Source organism: Astatotilapia calliptera, chromosome 8 (assembly GCF_964374335.1).
Source record: "Astatotilapia calliptera chromosome 8, fAstCal68.1, whole genome shotgun sequence".
NCBI classification, from domain to species: domain Eukaryota; kingdom Metazoa; phylum Chordata; class Actinopteri; order Cichliformes; family Cichlidae; genus Astatotilapia; species Astatotilapia calliptera.
Genome location: NC_137429.1, coordinates 6092907 through 6115543, shown reverse-complemented (window position 1 = coordinate 6115543; position 22637 = coordinate 6092907). Strand labels below are relative to the sequence as shown.

Below are 22637 nucleotides of genomic sequence, written 5' to 3'. Positions count from 1 at the left end.
TTGTTTCCAGCAGACAACTTTTGGAGATGTACAACAATCAGGGCAAATGACATTTTTACAGGACGTCAGTTTGCTTGTTGAAGAAGTGTTATATTGAGTATTAAAGTTTATATGAATCGAGTTTACACGTGATTATCCTCTTATTGGGCAAAACGTCCTCGGTTTGAGATAATCCGAAACCACGTGAGAACAAGAAATGTAAATCATTTCCTGTTGTAACCCACAAACTGAACGGTAATGTGTTTCACAAAAGTAAAACGTCACTATTCCACGTCTAGTTGTTTGGAGCTGGATCCGGTCTCCGTGCCCAGTGCGCGCTCCCGACGCAGGGGAAACAAATTCGTTCGTGAGTAACGACCATGGCACGACACAACGTTAAAGATAGTTCACGTTAGCTGATATGCAAATTATTGTGGTATGATAGTAGGGCTGGATAATAGCACATGTGATCAGGAAATGAGTGACACATAAAAAGACAAGGAAGTGTTGCACTCAGTACATTGTGTGTATATGAAGCAGCTGCACCACGGTCTTAATGTAGCTTCTGAAAAAGCTGAATCATAAAGGAGCTAGCAGCGTTAATGTGCTCATCCTGAATGATATTTGGACTTATTGTGAGCTGTGAGGTGAGTTTGCAGAGGATGAGGTTTTTAACTTAATTTGTATTGCATATAAAATTGTGATTTTGTTAAATTAATAATACATTTAATAATTTTAGACTTCAGAATCATCCATTACGTTTAGGAGTAATACTTTCAGTCGTTTATTTCTTAATTAGTGTTTAAATACTTGTTTACACTCAAGCCTTGCACAGTAACGATCAGTCTTTCATATACAGCAGATACAATTTGTAATCTTCACTCACAGAAAACTGAATAAACCATTTTATTGTATTTCAAATAATTTTCTTCACTTATCTAGTTGATTATATCTAAAGTTTATAGAGTCACAGGATACTGAGTAATAGAACAAGCTATTTGCATTTTCATATAGAAATAAGTTTAAAATATGTAATTTAAAGGCAAAAATTGTAATTCATATTCAGCTTATGACTGAGTACAAACTGTTTCTAAAACACAGAGCACACTGTTGTTTTAGTGTGGCTTTATGGAGACTTCCTGCATACTTGTGCCTCCGCAGGACAGCACAAACCAAACACAACAAACCAGTTTAACATCTGTCATCTGAGTTCAAATGTCTTGACTTCTTCCTATCTATCTATCTATCTATCTATCTATCTATCTATCTATCTATCTATCTATCTATCTATCTATCTATCTATCTATCTATATGTTATGACTGTGTAGTGTCAGTCTTGACCACCATCTGTTTACTAGAGGCAACCAATCAGAGAAAGGTTAGTTGAAAGTTGGTTTTGTCATGTGAATTGAGGGTCTTCAGGAAGGCCTGGTATAATGATTTTGAACTTCAAAAGCTACTCTAGTACAAATAAGCATAAAAAGCATTGTTTAAAACGGAGACAGGAAACATAAAAGTAATTCAGGGAGGTTCTGATCACTCCCACACTGTAGATTCTGCTCACATCCTAACATGTATTGCAGTAATAAGCATCATTTATTGGTCATTTCAAGGTTTGTGAGGGAGGTGAGTAACAGCTGACTGGGCAACAGTCACTGCTGTTTACTGCGAGTTATAAACTGTGGTTTTTGCCCTTTTAACATGCTCTTTACTGGATGTTTTCTTTCAGGAGTGCTATGGTGGCACAGCAGCAAAATAAAGGAGATCCTGATGTAACAAAAAAGATGGAGAAGGTGAAAGGAATGAAGCACTTTCCTCCATATGGTAGCATGGATGAAAACACAACAGGGGACAACTGCCCCACATGCCGTGGCACTGGCCGAATCCCCAGAGGTTGGCCTTTTTTTGTGAAGAAAAATCTGCTTTTATCTGTCTTTATTGTCAATTTTCCACTGTTTTAACTGGAGTTTTAAGGCTTTGACATCATTGTCTGCTGAATGCTTCCCATGCATGATAAAAACTAGAGGAACCAGTCGTGAAAAACTGACACAGTGTTTACTTCTTCTTCTCCAAATTACTTTCATTTCACATTTAATAGCAAGTTGACTGAAGGAGTCTTAAAAACATGGCTATGTGCTGGTGTCAGCTAAGATACTTTCACATCATTTCTGTGGTAAGAACAAAACCTTTATTTCCATCTTGTACTGGCAGGACAAGAAGACCAGCTCGTTGCCGTCATACCGTGTAATGATGTAAGGCTGAAACCCAGACGCACGTAAGGAGTATAGCAGTACATGAATGTGTGTGTGTGAGGGGTGCTTTTACAGTTTTGAACAAGCGAGTTAGAAATATTTTTGTGTTTATGGTTTGCACTGTTGCTCTATTTAAAATGTAATTTTGCATATCCCTGTTTCAGGAAGCTGCATGTCTGCATCTCCATGGGCCTGTGTCTCCTTATTTGCTGTCTGATCCTCTTTTTCCTCTTCCCACGGAGTGTCACCCTCACCCCAGTGTCTGTACAATCAGTCACAGTATACTTCATCCCAGATGAAGTTAAAATGGACGTCACAGTAAGTAATTTGAAAATCACTCTGCTCATCAGTAGTTTTGGTGTTACAGTAACCAAAAAACACTGTATGCAGCCAAACATCTGGGAAGCACTTAATGTTTCTAGGTGGGCATTAGCATCCCAGTTGTGAGGCTAATCAGAGATAGTCCGATAATTCAAATGATGACTGGCTTGATCACTGTTTTTGAGATACCACAAAGTCAGTTTAGTTAAATTTTAAATATGGGCATGTGAAAAAACAATGTTTTCACAGGACACTGTGCAGTTTTGGCAGTTTGCAGCCCTGGAGCAGTGCTACAATCTACAATCATTCCAGAAGTTTATTTCCCAGCAAATTCATCACATTTGACTGTGCAATGCTAACAGGAATTGCCAAAAAAATCCAAGAGCTAAATCTCAGACTCTATAGACTGCAGTTAGCATGTTAAATATTAAAGTTCATGACAGTAAATTAGAAAAATATGAGTTGTTCCCAGGAGAAAACCTATTCTCTGTGACCAGAACATGGCAACATGTCTTGAGTTAAGATTTAAGACTCCTAGAACAATGTCCTTTTGCTAGATGCACAACTTGGGCCAAATTCAGTCGCACAACAAGACAATGATCCCAAACACACCAGCAGATCTACAGCAGAATAGATGAAAAAGAAAACATTTAGGTGTCGCAGTGGCCTAGTCAAAGTCCTCAACCTGACTGAAATGTTGTGGGAGGAGCTTAAGAGAGCTGAGCATAAACAAATGCCTTCAAACCTCAATGAACTGAATAGAAAATGTAAGTTGGGGTTTGTGAATATCTGCCCAGCTTAATTAAGTGTAACTAGTAAACTACAGTATATATATGCTTGTCTGCTTTGATGACAGACTTCCTCCTATTACTGTGGATTTGTCATGCAGTGTCTCTGCCCTCTTTTACCCACATCTCTGCAAATCTGTGGACAAAGGAAGGAGGTGACCTCTGAACCTTCTGCCATGATAAACATTAGGCAACTGGATTTTGAGAGTCAATAAATATCTGAAAATGACTCACCTTTGTAACATGTTTTAAAATAACATGAACGTCAAGTTCTAACTGATGACTCATGTATGTCCTGCAGACGTTGCTTCCCATTATAGCTGTTGCACCATCGGTTGCATTAGACTATGGCTACAGGAGCTATGCTAAACCCTGATTGGCTCTAAGCATGCTTTTTTTTAATCTCTGAAAATGGACATTAGAAAATGGGACTGACAGTTTTGAAGTTGGGATTAATATTTCTGAATTCTTGGTGACCGATTCTATATAAAAATATGTAGAATTAGTTGGAAACAAGCAGCATAACATAACTAGTGTGTGTTAACAAGTGGAGGTCCCTCATACATAGTTGTAAACGAGTTAAGCCATATTTTTACAACCACATTTTTTATTGCCTCTATCAAAACACTATCCACAAAGAAGCACTTGCGTTGCATTCACATGACAGATGGTACAGTAGGTCACTGCCCCACTTAGATGGTGGGGCACTTAAAATTCCCAGACACTTTTTAATAATGCACAGGTGTGTCGGTTGCACTTGACTTGTGGATTTTTTTCCTTTTGCAGAATCTCATCAACATCACCAACACTAACTACTATTCAGTTCAGATTGTCGACTTCAGCATTCAGGCTGTGGTTGGTCAAACAGTCATGGGAAAGAACAAGATCACTAATATGACCGCAATCGAGCCCAGATCACTGAAATCTGTAAGCTTCAGACTGGATAACAGGTCCTGTTGATATCCAGCATTTATCATGTGTTTAACATCTTATCTCTGTGTCCTCTGATATAATTTACAGAATGTAATTTCAGTTGGCCTGGATATTAAAGATGAAGGCATAGCGTAAGAAAGAAATCTTTGTTCTCAGCACATAACATCAAAAAACATCTCAAGATAAAAACTATTAGAGTCCATTGTTGTTGTTTAAATGTCTGACTTCAGCACAACTTGTTCATGTCTTTCAGCTCTTACTGCAAGTCAAGCAGCATCAAGATTCACACCTTATTTCTGGAGCTTCAGTAAGTGTCAACCTCTGTCAGCGGAAGAGGCAGAGACACTTTTGAGTTTTTTAAACCCACAATGTTAAAAGCTTCACTTTTCCGCTGTGCACAAAAACCACAACCACAAAATTATTTTTCTTCACAAAGCCAAAGTCGAATCTTTTAATCTGAAGGACATGAAAGGTCTTCCTGGAAGTCCAGTTTTTCCTTTGAAATTCAGTGAACTTGGAATTAAACCACAGGACAGTCACAGTGCTGCTATTGAGGAGCTGCTTTTTACCTTAAATGCGTTCGAGAGAAATGTGCTCATTCAGTGATTTCAGTGGCTCAGAACTTTGATGCTAACTGGACTAATTAAGAGACAGGTAGCACAGTGGTGTGGTGGCAAGAATGTCCTATGTTTGAATCTACCGGCTAACCAGGACCTTTCTGTGTGGGGAGATTCGTGGGTTTAGGTTAATTTATGATTTGAAACTGGCGGTGGGTGTGAATGGTTGTGCGCTTGTCTGTTAGCTGTGTGAGAAAATGGTGAATTGTCCAGATGTGTACCTTATGATATTCTGGGGTGGGCTCCAGCCCCCTCGCGTACTACCCTGAGTTTCATAAATAGATGGACAGAATAAAGTTCAAATAGATTGTACTGACTACATGTACATGTTGTTTTTAAGTTGCTTAAAAAAAGGAACCAAACAGCATTCGTCACAGTCATGGTCATGGTCAGCAACAATATTCATGTAGGCATTTAAATGGTGCTCGATTGTTACCAAGGGGCCCAAAGTATAACAAGAAACTATCCTCTACACCACTGTGTTGATATAAGTCAGGATGGATCCAGACAGAAATCCCTTTGGGGAGATTTGGCATAAAAAAGAAATCTGCCAACTTAAAACATATGGAGCTACCTGCTGTGAGAAGCCTTGTGAATAAGGGAGCATCTTAAAGCAGCTTTCTTCTATATTCTGATGCTCAGTGTGTACTTCAGCAGGTCATCTTAACCATGTTCACATGCTTAAATGCTGCTGTGATATTGGGTCAAAGAGCAGTTGAACATTTGTACTTAAAAAGTGGCTGATGAGTATATTTTCGAGCATTTTTCAGTCCTCACCACTTCATAAGAACGAGAGCTATCCACAGGAATCACATTTTTGCTCAGCATTTGAGCATCAGTAACGTGCGATATATCGCAGTTTCAACAGCAAAACTGCACCAACTTAATGTCTGTGATGTACAGAAACAGACAAAAAGCATTGGTAATCTGGGTGATTTATCTGTTTTCTGATAATTCACTGCAGAAACCTTTGAAAAGTGAATGCAAAGGATCATGTCACTGTACGGGATGGGTGGCTGTTCAAAACAAGCTGCAGAAAATGAAAACTCTTCCTTTTATCTTCATTTTGGATCCTTCTGTGCAAAAATAATTTCTTATATAGTCCTATTTTGACACTCTGGATTTTGGTATTTTAATGAAGGCATGCCAAAGTTTGTGCCCTAGAAAAATAATCAGCTGATTCTTAGGATGGTCAGGTGGGATTTTAAAAAAAAGAAAAAAAAAGAAATAAAGAACATGTTAACTTAAAAAAAAAAAAAAAAAAAAAAAAAAAAGGATGGTCAGGTGGGGTTTTATTTCATCTTAGATCTGTTTGATTTGTTTGGAAAGACTCACGAGCTGGTTGCTAGCTTTGTCTGTCAGCTGTTTATTGCTGGCTACGCAGAGCACAGCGGGTTTATTGCAGCTTTATGGCTGATGTGGCTGAAAACAAAGCCAATGAGAGAATCAGTTTGGATGTAACAGCTAAAAGACACTAAAATGCTCCTAGAGTTGAAGGGAACGCCCATCAATAAACCCAGAATTATAACGAAGTCAAAAAAAATTAGCAGAGACGTGAAATATGAAAATGTAACAAAGATGTTTTTTTCTTTTTTCAGAATGACAATGAATATTTCGTATCTCTCGCACACGGAGCAGCTGTCCGTGGAGACCTTTGAGTATATTGACTGTGGCACCAATTCAACAATTCCACATCCTGTGAGAATATGACTTCAGTGTAATGAATCTGCAGTTTATACACGATAACTGCTCTCTGTTGTTTTAACACATAATAAGACTTTAAATTAATCACTACAGTGTTATAATGTAAAAATATTGACGCTTCAAACATGCATATGTGTAAAATGCACAATTTGTGAAATGTAAAAATGATTTTGAAGTCATACCAATTTTAAATTGTCTTTAAATTTGTGTGTGTGCACGCGACCACGTGTGTACTACTGTGTTGACCATAGATCTCCTTATTGTTGGTCATTTGCACTTTATTAAACTGTAAAGGTTAATGTTACATATTATATGTTTTCATTTTTCCCTCATTCATTGCTTCTTCATGATATTTTAAACACTAGGGTGTGAGCAGGTTGTCTTGAGGTCAGCTTTCCATTGTCACACTATAGTGCATATTTATATCGCTAACTTAAAAATTTTAATACAGAAAAATATGCAGGTATAATGTTTAATTTCTAAACTTAGAAGCATAAACCAAAGTTACAATCTCGTTTTAAGGTCTTGTGTGATAGTCCTTGGACAGTCATGTGACAGTCACATGGCTCTGTGCAGTCCTGTGAAACCTTTACTGCTTTGATAGGAACTGAGAGGGAAGCAGTAGCAGCTGGGTGCTGCTAATCAAATGCATTTGATTAACTGATCATCAGCAAGTGTGACCAGCTTTATAAAAGAAGACGTTTTGGCTGTTTTCTGGTCTGAAGCAATCAGGTGTGTGTTATCACAATGGCACTAAGGAAAGACAATTGTTGCTGCCTACAAACCTGGAGAGAATTATAAGGTCAGTCCATCATTCTATAGTGAGAAAGATTATTCATAAGTGGAAAACACTGTGGACAACTGACAATATTTCTAGGACTGGACATCCCAGGAAATTAATCCCAAGCTCAGACCGCGCAGCATTCAGAGAAACTGCAAAAGTGCCAAGAGCTACATCCCAGACTCAGCAGGGCTCAGTTAACATGTTAAAAGTATGATAGTAAAATTAGAGACATACTTATTAAGTATGACCGGTCTGGAAGGGTTTCTAGAAGAAATCGATTTAAAAAACAACACTGCAGCACAGCTTAGGTTTGCAAAGTTACATTTGAAGAAAACCACAAGACTTCAGGAACAATGTGCTTTTTACAGACGAGACCGAAGTGGAGATGTTTGGTTACAATTCAGAGTGCAGAGTTGAACCAAAACCAAACACAGCACATCGGCACAAAGATCTCATACCCACTGTCAGCACGGTGGTGGAGGGGTTATGTCTTGGGTTTGTTTTGGAGCCATTGGACCTGAGCACCATCAGTGAGTCCACCATGAACTTCTCTGTATACCAACATATTCTAGAGTCAAATGCGGGGTCATGTGTCCAAGCTACTGTATCACAGGGCGTACTTAGTTATTTACCCATCATTGTTATTTCATCTGCTGTTCTCCGAATCCTTTTGGTTTTAGTGAGTATGCTTTTTGTCATGTTTTTAACTAGAGTTAATTAAAAAGTATAAATTGTCTAAATATGTACAATAAAAATATATGTTTTTTTCACTTTCCAAACCCAGTGTCCGCCCTACCTACAGTAAGTCACCAATATTTTTCTCCTGCTCTGTCATTGACTCTACACAAGGTGGACCCAAAGTATCATTGCAGAGTGATACTCTATGGGCACACACTTCACGCAGTAGTATGACATGCAAATATTATGGCACTCTGGAGTCTCTGTAAGTTAATGGTCTAACCTGAACCACTGCAAGTGTGAAAATTCCAGTAAAACCAATAAATACTCAATTGTATTTTGTAACAGTACTGCTGTTACTGGGGTGGGGATCAGACCAATACATGTGAAGATATTTCTCGAGCTAGTTAACTAGCAAGTTGTTTGAAATCATTAATTTAACCAGGTTGTTCCACTGACCTCTTTTTGTCAAATGAGACCCATTAACAAGAGGCAGGTAGATTAAAAAACATATAATACATGTAAAATGCATGCCCACAAATTCTGAAAAGCATATGCAAGACTTTTTGCAGACACACAAATGACCATTTCAAATGTTTTGGTTATGTTTAATGTGAGATTTACAGCAAACTTTGTCATCTGTTATAACACCCAGGAATTGAATTTTATTCACTCTATGTTCACAACCTCTTAAGACTAAAGGAACGTGGTCAAACTCACTGTATTTGAAATTACACTTGTTCTTCTTGTGTAGATGTTTTATGAATGCATTTTCACTTGCTCACACTTGAAGAAAGAGTAACACTGGGGGGTGTTTTACTGTAATAATTTTTATATGCACGTTATTATGCATCAGTGTTTGCTGGTCATGACACCCCGAATGCACGCAATTCACTGCTGCACCAGCAGGGGGCGCGGAGCAGCAACCCTCCAGGTGGCCGTGACGTCACCGGGCTTAAGGTGCCGTGCGCTCGAGTCTCTCCGGAGCTTCTCAGTGCTGCTGGAGGAGAACACGAAGATCGCTTGTTGTGAACTATGGCCGTGTTTATCGCTTGTGGATGATGATTTCACCGAACATCTAAAAAGGTAGGAAGGTTTTTAAATATGCAGAGGAGAGGTCAGGCTCGGTTTTCAATGCTGGGATTCGTGCAGGCTCTGCAAACTGCATGCATGTTTTATTTTCCTATCCTATCCAATCAATCCAATATATCAGGATTCCTACAAGCTCAATAGGTAGACGATGTTGAAGTTCTTAAATTTATTTGCGGTATATCGATCAGGATAAACACGTCGTCACATGAGGTAGATAGTGAGATTTCATGCAGGAGAGGGAGAAAACTGGAGAAAAAGGTGGATTATTCCTCATACACACACACAGACACACATATATACACACAGTCATACAACGAGGTTATAAAAACATCTGTCAATAAACATGACAGGGCAATGCTTGTGCAAGCTGAGTACAGAAAGTCTTTGCACACTGTATTATTTTTTTTTTTTTTTTGGGGGGGGAGGTCAAAGTAAAAAATAAAAACAAAAAAACAAGATAAAACCTGCCCTTGTAAACATGTAATGGTTTTATTTAGTCCAAACAGCAGCTGTTTGATGGGTATCAGGATGTCAACAACAACCGGATTAGTGCAGCTGAAGCAGTCCTTATAGGCAGTCAGCAGAGAGACCCCCTGAATACATGTTATCCATCGGCTGCATTCAAATCAATCTGGCCCAGGAAAAGCCCTTCAGGTTTAACAATCTTAAGAGGATTAACCCTTAGCAAATAAGAAACTACATTACCTCAGACACTAGTTAACTGATGTTTAGCTCTGTAATGTGGCACATTTATAGTTTGAAATCTAAAATTTCGAAGACACACACACTGCTATTGTAAAGTAAGCATCTCGGTAGTAGCGAAACATTTTAAGTGCAGCTTGGTTTGCAAACATTCCTTAAACACCCATTGTCTTTTAATTAAATGTTAACCCAGCCTGTGTGTGTGTGTTTTGATAAGGCCTCAAGCACCATCTGATCTTGGACAGGGACCAAATGCCAATCCACTGAGAACGGATTAAAACAGGAATCTTTCACCTCACCTAAGTAGGTGTGAATTGCTGGCTGGAGTCATGGGGAACCAGCTGACTGATATCGCTCCCAGCACGCCGTTCCTGCCAAGCTTCCAGTGCCTACACGTGGTCGTCATTGGCCTCGATTCGGCCGGAAAAACCTCTCTGCTCTACAGGCTCAAACTCAAGGAGTTTGTCAAAACAATCCCAACCAAGGGCTTCAACACAGAGAAGATCAAAGTGGCAGTTGGGGCATCTCGTGGAATAAACTTCCAGATTTGGGATGTGGGTGGGCAGGACAAGCTGCGTCCGCTCTGGAAGTCCTACACTCGCAGGACAGACGGGATGGTGTTTGTGGTGGACTCCACCGAGGTGGAGCGAATGGAGGAGGCCAAAGTGGAGCTCCATAAGATCACCCGCACGTCAGAGAATCAGGGAGTCCCGGTGCTAATTCTCGCCAACAAACAGGACCTGGACTCGGCCTTGTCTGTGAGCGAGGTGGAGAAGCTGCTCTCTGTTCATGAACTGAGCATGTACACGCTGTATCACGTGCAGAGCTGCAGCGCTGTGGACGGTCAGGGGCTCCAGCTGGGCTTGGAGAAACTCTATGAGATGATCCTGAAGAGGAAGAAGATGGTGAAGCACAACAGGAACAGGAAGAGATGAACTACCGGTTCACACTGTGGCCTTTATACACCAGAGATTTATACACTGCTCAGATGCTTCCAGGCTTAATGGTCCTCTTTAATGGGAAAGCAATTTGTGCCAACAAAACAACAATTACACACGGCCTGAGGGTCCGGAGAAATGGATTTGCTCATAATAACTGAAACAGTATTGACATTGTTTTTGTTCTGCAGCTGTCCTTAGACAGCTTATAGATTTAAGGAAACCTTGAAGCAGTTAGTCCTCACTAAGTGCTTTTCTACACTTGTTTTAAAGAAGATTTCTGAGAAGACACTTGCCTGCTCACTTTAGGACTCACAGAGGGCCACATTCCCATTTGATGAAGAAGATTTACTTAAAATGACGTTCTTATATTCCTCGAAAGGCTTGCACAGATTCTGTACCACTAAATTGCTGTTTTTCTTCCACAATGTACTGATCTTTTTTCAAAATATTTATTCAGTGTATATGTATTCGTACTGGACAGAGGCTCCTTTTTCTTTTTTGTAAATGAACAGCGTCCAGCGCTCACTTAGCACCAATGATATTTAGTTTAATTCCTAACAGATCCTAAGTGCATTCCCTTCATAGACACATATATATACAAATTTAGCTACCACTGTATAATTATACTGTTTTTACAAATTGTAATTTTTTTGTAAACTGAAGACTTAATAAACCTAGCACTGTACAGAACATACATTGCTATCTTTGTATTTTGAAGGTAGTTGATAGGAATGAGTTAAACCTTTTGGATTACATGGCACGCATAATCTCTCAGCTCTAAATTCACCTCAATATTGAGATTTTCTGGCCACTTCTACAGTGATATTTGAACATCATCTGTAGCCGTGACTTTAATGTCCAAGTGGATTCAGTGATCAAATCAAAATATTGCAGGTAACCTCGAAAAACACTCGGTGAAAACACATTTTATTGTAACTGATAATTAGATAAACTAATATTATTCATGGACAGCAATACAGACAGCAGATTTGGCATAGTTATCCATCATTAATCACTATTTGGCGTGACTGGACAGACAAGCATGCTTTGTTAACTATAATTAAACTGCAGCCATGACTGACTGTTGATGCATTTGTATGTATGAAAAATAAGTCCTGCTGATGTTTGCGCAACTTGGGAAACACTTGAGAAGTGTTTGGGAAAGAGGCTGGGAAGCCTTGATAAAGTTGTGGCCCCGGGGCCTGTGATATCTTAATATGCCTCTGCTACCTGCTGAGCACCAAACAGCACTAAGCACCTAAAGAAACATATTTCCCCCAGGACTTGGCAGACGGAGCTGAAAGACAGTGAATATTAAATTTCCTTTGTTGACACACACAAAAGAGAAAATACATCAACCAATGCATATTGATGCCAGAATAATTAATTTGCCAAAAATCTGCATTAGTCCCCCGAAATCTAGTATCAAACAAGCTTTAGTTAGTATTTCTTTACATCAAATATTTGCTACCTTAACAGATGATACCATTTCAGTGCTCTTACCAAAATAGGGGGGAGGATCTCCTCCTCTTCCCCTCCCCCACACAAGACCAAACAATCCGTTTAGTTGGATTTCCACCTACTGCTGACAGTTTAATTGCATCAATTAGTGGTGAGACGGCTCAGAGGTGAGCTGGTTGAGTTGTGCTGTTGATTTTGTGGTCATGTGGGGCTGGATCACCTGAGGCCATCTGTACAGCAGATGCTCTGTTGCACTCTTGCTGGAAGTCAACTGGACTGTAGCCATCTCGTCTTACTACTTATTTTAATGTTAGTCTCACATTTATGTGTTTAGTGACCCTGGGATGAAATAAAATAAATAATACCACTGATAAAAATGCATTTCAAAGAATGGCAAAAAATATCTGGCATCTTGAATCGAGTCAAAGGATACGTGAGCTTCTTGTCTCTTGCTGTCAAAAATATGAGAAACCTGTTTTCATAAATCCAGGAGATAAATAAGAAAAACACAGAGACCTTTTCTTTTATTTAAATTTCACTATACTGGCATTTTAAGAGTTTTTGCACTCTGTTTCTGATGTGTCATCTAACAGTTCATCGTTACTGTAGCAAATATCAGAAATGTTCCATTGTACTTAATACTAGCTCTGATCACACACTGTATATAAAAGATAGGTGTTACCATTATGATGTCACCCGCTGCTTTCTAGACTCCGTATGCTGAAACCTCAGCATCACCATTTTGGCCACTGTCACCGATCCCAAAGATTTATATGAGAGGGTGGAGTGCTAAGTTTCCAGCTAATGTGGATGATTTTTAATCACACAGTATTCCATATTATTTGTCAGATAATCTATTAAAAATGCCCCATAAGGCACCAACAGCAAAAATGCAGTGAAGACGTTCAGTTTAATATCTCAAAGTAGTGGAAGGAAGGCCTAACAGACCCTGATTGGCTCCATCTGCCTGTGTCAGGACACCTGCCAATTAAAGCAGTCGTGCTAATAACTCTAGTGTTCAGGTGGATGAGTTAGAAAAAAGCTATCAGTCATTATCCAAAAACATACCTTATACAAGCTGTTAACATACTTTATAATGTTCTATTGCAGGCCTCTTTAGCTAGTGAGTCTACAGGGTTTGACTCACATTTGCAGCTAGCCTTTGGTGGCCAGTAGTGGAAAAAAGTTTTTGGCACTTCAGAGTCGGCTTCATTTTCCCACTTGGTGTTAATCCTCTCTTAAGTTGCCATTCAGCTACGCGTGGGTGTGCTCCTGGCCTGTATTTGTCTTGCCTGACATGATGAGATAATGACTTGTTACCTATTCGCGTGCCGCCCGCTGAGTGTTCTTAAACGCTCAATGTCAAGCTGCACTTGCGTGCACTTAAGCACATGCATGTCCATTATGACAAGAAACCCGCGCACCCACACGAGCACCCGTGCGCATCTTGACTTGTGTGACCTCACCGTCCCTATTATTCAAAACGGTGAGCTCATTAAAAGTTTCAAGGATGTGTTGCAGCATCATCCTGATACAGCAGCTGGTCGCTGAATAAATTTGCATCATAATGCGGTGTTTTCAACAGCTGAGACACATTCTGGGCATTTGGAGACATCAGTCAGCCAATGAAAAACAAACAGTATGTGGCTGAGCTTATCTCCTCAGATAAGCCATACAATGAGGCGATGGGAAACTGTTGTTGAAGCTAGGTTAAGAAGACAGGTGACAATCAGTAGGCAGCAGTATGGCTTCATGCCATAAAAGAGCAGATGGAGAAGTATAGAGAAGGTCGTACGGAGTTGCTGTTTTTGCGGATCTAGAGAAAGCATATGTGGACCTGTGGTACTGCACGAGAAAATCAGGATTGGCAGAGCAGTATGTGAGGGTCATGTAGGATTGCAAGACAGTGGTAAGGTGTGCAGTGGGAGTGACAGATGGATTCAAGGTCGGGGTAAGATTACATCAGGGATGGTCTCTGAGCCCCTTCTTGTTTGCTGTGGTGTTAGACAGGTTGACAGATTATGTCAGGCAGGAGTCTCCGTGGACTATGATGTTTTCAGATGACATCTGTAGTGAGAGTAGGGAGCAGGTGGAAGAGAGCCTGGAGAGGTGGAGGTATACATGGGAGAGAAGAGAAATGAAAGTGAGTAGAAACAAGACAGAATACATAATGTGTGTGAATGAAAGGGAGACGAGCGTAACAGTGATTTATGTGAGTAGAGCTGGTGAAGGGAGATGAGCTTAAATACCGGACAGTGCACAAAAGAAGTGAAGAAGGGAGCTCAGTCAGGGAGAAGTGGGCGGAGATAAGTGTCAGTGGTGATTTGTGACAGAAGGATAGCAGTGAAATAGAAGGTTTACAAGATCGCAATGAAACCTGCTGTGATGTGTGGTTTGGAGATGGTTTGGAAATGTAGTGAAGGAGGACATGCAGAGGACTGGTGTGACAGAGGACGCTAGGGGTAACGTGAGGTGAAGGATGACAGTCCACTGTGGCGATTGCTAAAGGGACCAGCTGAACAAAGAAGAGGAAAAACAGAAGACAACTATGACGCCAGTAAGGCACAATGCTGTCGTGCCCACAGTCTCCCGCACACCTAATGACTTCCATCCAGCGGTGGAAAAACCCAAGGGAGCTGCATGTGCATTGTCTTTGTTGCACAGTGGTTTTCTCTTGCATGTTTCTGTCACATGCTGTGCAGACTCCTTGTTACTCTCTGCCTTGCCTCCTCCTTTCTAGGGCATCCTGGTGGCTGACAAGAAACACACAAGAGAGGGAAGCCTGGGGATTATGTGTCAGGGCTTGATCTCACATAGGCAGGTGTATCCCTGGAACGGTGTGACATAAATCAGAGACAGGCACACCACTGGGCTTTGAAAACAATAAGCAAAGCTACAAATAAATTTTTTTTCCTGTTCTCCTTAAAATTCACAATGCAATGACTGCAAGGAGGCACAGTCTTAAAAATATAAGCCAGAATATATTGGGTCTATGAGTGAGGACTGGCACAGCAGCGCAGTGAACAGATAGATGACTATGCTGACATATTTGATGAATATCCTCAGTTATTACAACTGTGGATTGATGTAATGGTCTACAGAAGTTTGAATGAATTTCTGCTAAATTAAAATGAAATTATATCAAACAAAGCTGTTGCTGGGTCTCAGATTGTTTAGACAATGTTGTAAAACTTGTTAAAAACTACAGGCATATGGACATACAGGCTTTTTAAATCTTATTGAGGGGAAAGTCTCCAAAACTATACAGCAGATTTAGCTGAATTTGTCTTATGCTCATGTCCCACTAACTAGTAAAACTAAAATTAGAGGCTTGATAGTAATCATGTGGATTCAATCCATGGGAGCTGCTAAGAGCATCAGTGAACATGTCCTTTTTTAGTTATTTATATATGGTATTATTATCTTTACGTGCCCTTTGTTTTTCTTTCATCAGCTCTTTTGAAGAGTTCATTGTTTTGGGAGTTTTCCATCTTCAGTCTTTTTACATCCTTTGCTTCTCTGCCCTCATTAATCTCACTTGTGTCCAATCAGTCCTTTTAGTCTTCTCTTGTCAGTTATCAGTTCATTTTGACTTCAGTTTGACCTTGTGCTTTTTTAGATACTGGTTTTTCTAGCAATTTCTTTTTACATAAGCTCTTAACAGGTTTTAATAAAACTCGACTTCTCTTAGTTAACCTGTCTGTGGCGTCTGCATTTGGCTCATCTTTCCTGTGTATCAAAAAGCTGAGGAACAGAGGGGTGCATTATTAAGGCCTGCTAACTCAGTCAGGGGGAGGTGTCTTTCAGTGCTGGCTCTCCCAGTGGCCCCCCTGGCAAGACTGTGTTGGTAATAATTTTAATAAATGTGAACAGAAGAGAGAGGAAAACATCCAGCTGAAACATTAACTAAGTCACTTTGTATGTCCCTCATGATTTCCTATTGTCCCCTGCTGTCCACTGTGTCCCTGTACCCACAGGTGCCCTCAAACACACATAGACAGAAACAGAAGCTTGGTGGCACACCGTGTGCCACCCCGATATTTTTATTGGCCCTCATATGGTTACCCACATGACAATATTGTGGAAGCACCAGTTTTCACAGTTTCCTTTATTTGCTTTAAGTAGATTATCTGCTGAAGACATCTTTTCATATATGCAACTTGTTAAGCTTTGCCTTACTAACAGCACGAACACCTGCTCTAAAGTTACAGCAGCACAAACTGCATGGCGTACTCACTGGCATTTGCATGCATTTAGTTGGTGATGCAGAAAAACTCTTTTGCACTCCTGGAATTACAGCCACTAAAACACAGAGCAGATAATCAGATGTATTTGAAAGCCTTTCTTTTTTTTACCAGCAACATCTATCTTTACAGTAGGAAGGTAAAATTAATTTCACTTTGTTCTGAAAACAAACTAAAATGATTTCCTTGTCTCCTTTATCAGGCTAATAACAAGACGTTAACATACTGAGTAACATTTAATGTTTAAATGTATGCAGTTTAAAGTTTCAGAGCTCTAATGTGCAGCTGTCATGTTAGAAATAGAAAACAGCACTGAGATTACACTTAGTGGGAAATATATGAATTTGAATTGATATATTTATTTTCCTGCTCAGCGCACTTGTGATAATTGAATCACGAGATTAGCAATTTTCTGCAATATTACCCATTTGTGCAGCCACAGTGTTGCATTTTAATGTTATATTTTTGTTCTTTATCAGTCTTTATCAGTAGGCGGTGCTCAGTTTATCCATTTTGTACAGAAGAAGAATCAAATAATGTGTCAAATGTTACCTTTTCATGCACGCACCCTCAGAGTTTGAAGAAGAAAGCCTGAGTTAACAAAGTGATAGCTGTTGTCTCTTTTAGGTTTTGTCAAGCCAGCTAATGCGAAGAAAGTCTAGTTATTCGTTCGGCACGAGTTAGCGCAGTGATCGACAGAGCACAGAGAACACGACACCAAAAGCTCTGACTTCAAGCTGAGCATGCTAACCCATTCATTTTGTTTCATAGTACACCCTTTAGGTGGAGACTATTTGCTTTATGTCTTACGTCAATATATGTAGCATCTAAATATTAGTCTATTTGCGCAATTAAATATTGTAAATTAATCAGTGCGCTCCACTTTCCCTTTAACCTAAGTGAGAACCAAAGCATTGCACTGACTGCTGAACCAACCAACCCACAGCTTGCATGACTAAATACAGAAACATGAAAAGCAAATTTTCATGAGTAAACTGGCGGATGTACGTAAACAGCCAACAGCATCAGTCATAAAACTTGCAAAAAAAATACAATCATCCCCATAAATAACAACAGACACGTAATGCTCTGCTACAGTCTCTTTATAGCCCCTTTGATGAAAAGCAGCAGGGTGCTGGGCACAAATCCAACGCTCTTAACATGTCCAACCAGGCCCTATAGACGTAATTTTCTCTCACCATGGCAACCCAAAGTCAGCAGTCACTAAAGGGTGACCCGAGAGGGCAGCGGTGGGGGTCAAATTGCTTTTTGTGGCTGGATGTCCAATCCAGCTGGGGTTATCGAGGGGGCAGGGAGATTAGAAAAAGAAGCTCGGATCAATAGAGGAATCCTGAGCTCATCGCCTCGTACTGTCTATTTCTCTGTTGCTTTCTTCTCTGGTCCTTTTTTCTAACTTTTCTCTCTCTGTATATATCTGAATTTACTCAGCATCAGTTTTAAATTTCTCAATAATCTCAGTGTTGTTTCCTCTTCACGCTCCTCTGCTCTGTATTTGCCTGTATTGATATCAATCACTATTGAAAATATCTCAAATTTCACTGCAACAGAGGCCTTTCCAGGAGATCGACCTTGATGACATTGCTGGGGCTGCAGGGGGAGGCTGGTGAAGGGGAGAGCTGGTTGTTTGTACGGGACACGGTGCAGAGTGAAGGTCTTTTGAGGGTTCAAATGAGACAGTGTTTGTGGGAGGGCTGGATTAGATGCTTCAGCTTTTATTCCTGAAAGGTCGTAAAGCTGCCATTGGCCTCCTTTAGAGTCAAGGCTGTAGGCTGAATGGACGCGATGGGATTGCAAAGGAAAGTAAAGCCTGAAATCTTCTGCGCTTGGGGCTATAAATGAAGAAATAATTAACATCAAGGCTATATTTCTTGGTAGTGAATAAGACAATGTGACCACGGGAGGGGGTTCTGTGTTTGTGCCGCATCGCTTTTATCTCCGAGCTGAGCCTCTACGAAAACATGTGGTTCAAATCATCGCTTTTATTCCTCCATTGCTATCAGCTAAAAGGACAGAAATCAATTTATTGTGAATAAGCAGTATCACACCAGGGGTCAGGGAGCATTTATTCATGCTTATATGTGCTCTTGTTTCCCAGCAGGCTCAGAGCAAAGGATGATTTATTGCTCAAGGGAGCCGTGAGGAAATAATGGGCCTCGTATTCACTGCGAGTTAAACTTCATGGCCAAACTTTTCTATAACTTGTTCAGCTGCAGGACTGATATAAGAATGACTTCATGGATGATTTCATGCCTCCACACAGAGTCTCACAAGGTCAATTGCTTTTCAAGAACAGGCTCTCCAGGCTCATGAAGTGTTTCATTAAAAGATGATGTGGCAAATCACACTGCTGTTGTGTTTTTGATTGTTTTTACACATACTTGATTACAGCTCAGTAATGCAGCTTTTAAGATATATTTTCTTTTATCTTAATGTGGCCGCAGTTAATCCCGTCTAGATTCCTCACTCTGCCACCCTGGGTCTACCCCTGATCCCACACTAGGATTATCCAAAGACCCATCTGGCACATGCCGGCTAGCGGGGTGTACATGAACAGTACCCAGCAGCCACCAAACACAAAGTTAGCTAATCCTGACTGTTCCTGCTTTTTAAGAGCAGACAGACCTCTGAGCTGTAACCCAGACTCTTGTGGAACAAACTTGCTGCGATGATCAAAGCTGGCTGTTTGTGTCGCGCTGGCAGTGGGTGGATCTGGGAATGTGCTGACATGGGATTTCTGTGGCTTGATTTAGGGTGATAGAATGATCTAATATGAGAGAAGAGGGATATAAAATTGTCACTATTAAATATGTACTCAGGGATCCAAGTGGTGACTCAGTGCAGCTGACTGATGAGCAGTGAGAGCTGTGAAAAACTGCTGCAAAAATACAAGAAATTTGCCAGTAATGTACCAGTTTTTTGTGAATACAGTTGCTTGTGCCATGTGGATGCTTTTGGGGAAAAATAGTACAAAGAAGCTGGTGTACATTGGATCTAACAAGTAGTGACTGGGTGATCAAAGTGCAATTCCACCTTTTATAACTTTGTTCTATGAATAATCATACTAACTGGAATAGATCAAAACTATTCACATGAAAAAAGTGAGTTTTGATCCTCTATATGGTTACCACCTCCGATTCTCGATTTAAAAAAAATCTTTTACCCGAGTGTCCTGGATACAGAAAGGCAGAATTAACCTAACTGTCCCTTAATAGTAATAACAACAACAATAATAATAATAATTAGAATAATAATAAGAGCTATTATTGATCCCATAGTTTGGCTGTATCAGAAAAAAGGTATTAAAGGCTCAACACCAGACAGAAAATAAACACATTTAGACCTGCTGGTAAATATAGCACAGCTGATATTTCCATCAGAGCTAAAAGAAGTTAAACAGAGCACTCCGGTCAATGGAAACACGACTCCACATGAATCATTGTGTTGGATTATAGCTGCTTGATGTGCAAACAAACAGCATTTACTGCAGCTGATCTGTGCTGCTGCTGCCCTTTGTGGATTTAACCAACCTCAGTCTACAATATATAAGCAGATGTTACTATTTTCCAGCTTCTAGCCAGAATAAAACTATATATAAATATGTTTTTTTACCACAATGTTAGCTACTCAGTTTGGTAACCTCCAACATTTAAATATAGACAGTTTTACTACTTGGTGGGTTAAATCCTAAAATTAATAATTAATCTTTTGTCCACCGTTTTTTCTTTAAAGTTCTTTATAGATTTTTATTGCAATTTTATCATCAGCACCATTGATGTTTGGAGTAAGGGTCACTCAGGGATCATAGAAAACTACATACAATCACATTAAATTACATATTTTAGGCAGAAGAAGAGTTATATGACCACACACAGAGGCTGAAGCAGACTGCTTAGAAATCCGATAACTGCTGTTGTGATACCTTTGTGGTTGGGGGCTTTACATTTCATCAAAACAGCTGATTCAAAGAAAGCCTGGCTTTGTTAAACCTTCCACTTCCTGTTTTACTTTGGCTATTGCTTTCTTAGTGTGTTCCCTGTACTTCCTGTTGTTTTTCAGTTGATTCCTTGATTGTTTCTGCCTGTGTTGTATCTTCCCTCATTTGTGATTCTTCAACTGCGTCTCCTTGCTCAGTACTGTGAGTATATACTGTACAGGTCTTGTCAGAGAACCCAATACATGTAATGTTTGAATTTCTTAATGTTTAGCTCTTTCTGAGCATTTGTTACCTTTTAAAATCTCCTCACTTGTCCTTTGTTTCGCTGTCTCTGAAAACAAAGTTATGACATATTTATCAAACAGGTAAATATATGACTCGGTACCTTTAGCTAGCAGACAGACTTTCTGTTTTAAAAATAAAACATTATATTGCCACAGTGTTAACTCTTTTATATTTTTTATCTGAAAAACAACAACCAAGGGAAGAAATTTACCTCATCTAACTCATATTAAAGGGAGCTTGTACTTTGTAAAACCACAGCTGTGTCAGAAAGGATGACTCACTCCACTACAAACACAAACTGTATCTTTGAGGTCGTGCTATCTCTCCCCATGTGGGCTTTGTTGACTGTGTGTCCTCTCTGGGAGATCAAAATCAGAGCTCCATCAAGTGTGGGGACCCCGATGCCACGTTGGCTCTCCCGGTGATGCAGGAGCAGCTTGGGCTTTTGTTCAGAGCACGTGGGAGTGAAGCTACACGTGAACTGTGGGACTCATGGCAAAGCAAAAATGAACCTACTGGGTTGATAAAACCTTTTTTTCTTCCTCTCTCTCTCTGCTTGTGATGAAAAACCATGATTATAATCCAAGGACTGGTAGGTTATGTATGTCTGTTTCTAACCTCTCCGTGCTTCCTGTTCCTTTTTCAAGTAAAATATTTAATAATATTTAAAATTTTATAAATGCCTGCTCCCAAACAAAATCTATCTGCATTTCAGATATGGAGAAAATGTAATCTCCCATCAGGAGACTGCACTGCTCAGTCTAAACTCAGGGTCCACTTATGTACTTGTTCTGCAGGGTTCAGCTCCTCTGTGGGGTCCACTACTGCAGACTCCGCTTGCTTTATTTCGTTGTTTGCAATATTTAGTTTTGGGACTTTGATGCCCCAAATCTCTGACCACCTCGTAAACACGAGTTTGGCATTTGTGGTTTAAAATAAAAAGCCTTAATACTTAACCATCTGATTGATTGGTACAAAAACTGGCTGAGAAATTCATGTCCTTAATTGTAATAACTCTTAATTTTTCCTTTAATGCCAAAACATCATCAACAGGTCAAAATTCACTTTTTCTAGAACTTATTTTAGGATGAAATTTCTGCCTCCTTGTCTCCTCTATCATCCTGCTCTTGACCTGCAAATCCATGAAGGATGTTTCAAAACCTAAAATACACTTGGATGAGAGAGGAGGCTTGCTATAGTGGCTACACTTGAGGATACAGCAATTTCTGGCACATGTAAATGTTGTCTTTGCTGCCTGTACACAGCCATTAACTGGTGGGAATGAAAGGGCTGAATCTCTTTTGGTTTTTTGTTTTTTTTTAATGCAGCATGTGTGCTTTACTGTGGTGTTTTTACCTTCACCATATAAAAGAGGCGTGGCACACAGCTGGAATATACAAACTATGGTGGGAAGAGGACTCTTCATAAACTGTAAGTTTTATAGTTTGGTCAGGATTTCTGCCCTTCATGTTTGTTTCTCAAGCCTCTGTCCTTGCAGCATTTCTCTTCCTCGCATCTCTGGAGAAAAACACGAAGATGTACAGGGAGGAAATGAAAGCGAGACGGGAGGATAATCATCTTTCCTTTAGTCCTTGTTGTTATCACCTCCTCTCCTTGTCCTTATCCCCACCACCTACCTGTTTCATAATCAGTTTTTGCAATTAAAGGACTATCTTCAAACCAAATTAAGTGTAAATATATGTGTTTATATTGTGTAAACTTGTAAGAATCTACTAATGCTATCACACATTCTAGTTATGTGTAGAGTGGGCGAAAAAAGGCATTGTGATGAGAAGAACCCAGGAATCTTGACCAAAGTTGTGAGGGTGAATCCATGCACATCAGATCGGGTATTTGGGGCTTGAGGCGCCCATCATGGCCTTTTGTTCATCCCAACCATG

At 39.9% G+C, this 22637-nt stretch overlaps 2 protein-coding genes and 1 long non-coding RNA gene across 3 annotated transcripts in view; 2 read left to right on the top strand and 1 right to left on the bottom strand.

Annotated features, from left to right (window-relative positions):
• The window catches only part of LOC113028107 (uncharacterized), a 460838-nt gene that overhangs the window by 408893 nt on the left and 29308 nt on the right, over nt 1–22637 (bottom strand). The window lies entirely within an intron of this gene.
• On the top strand, nt 255–6898 carry tmem106a (transmembrane protein 106A). Its single transcript, XM_026178110.2, has 8 exons — nt 255–626; nt 1709–1872; nt 2191–2254; nt 2396–2549; nt 4127–4267; nt 4361–4404; nt 4527–4580; nt 6489–6898. The coding sequence occupies exons 2-8, from the start codon at nt 1716–1718 to the stop codon at nt 6598–6600; spliced, it is 726 nt and encodes a 241-aa protein (XP_026033895.1). The 5' UTR covers nt 255–626; nt 1709–1715; the 3' UTR covers nt 6601–6898.
• Nucleotides 9002–11481, top strand: arl4d (ADP-ribosylation factor-like 4D). The gene is made up of 2 exons (XM_026178106.2): nt 9002–9142; nt 10068–11481. The coding sequence occupies exon 2, from the start codon at nt 10180–10182 to the stop codon at nt 10783–10785; it is 606 nt and encodes a 201-aa protein (XP_026033891.1). The 5' UTR covers nt 9002–9142; nt 10068–10179; the 3' UTR covers nt 10786–11481.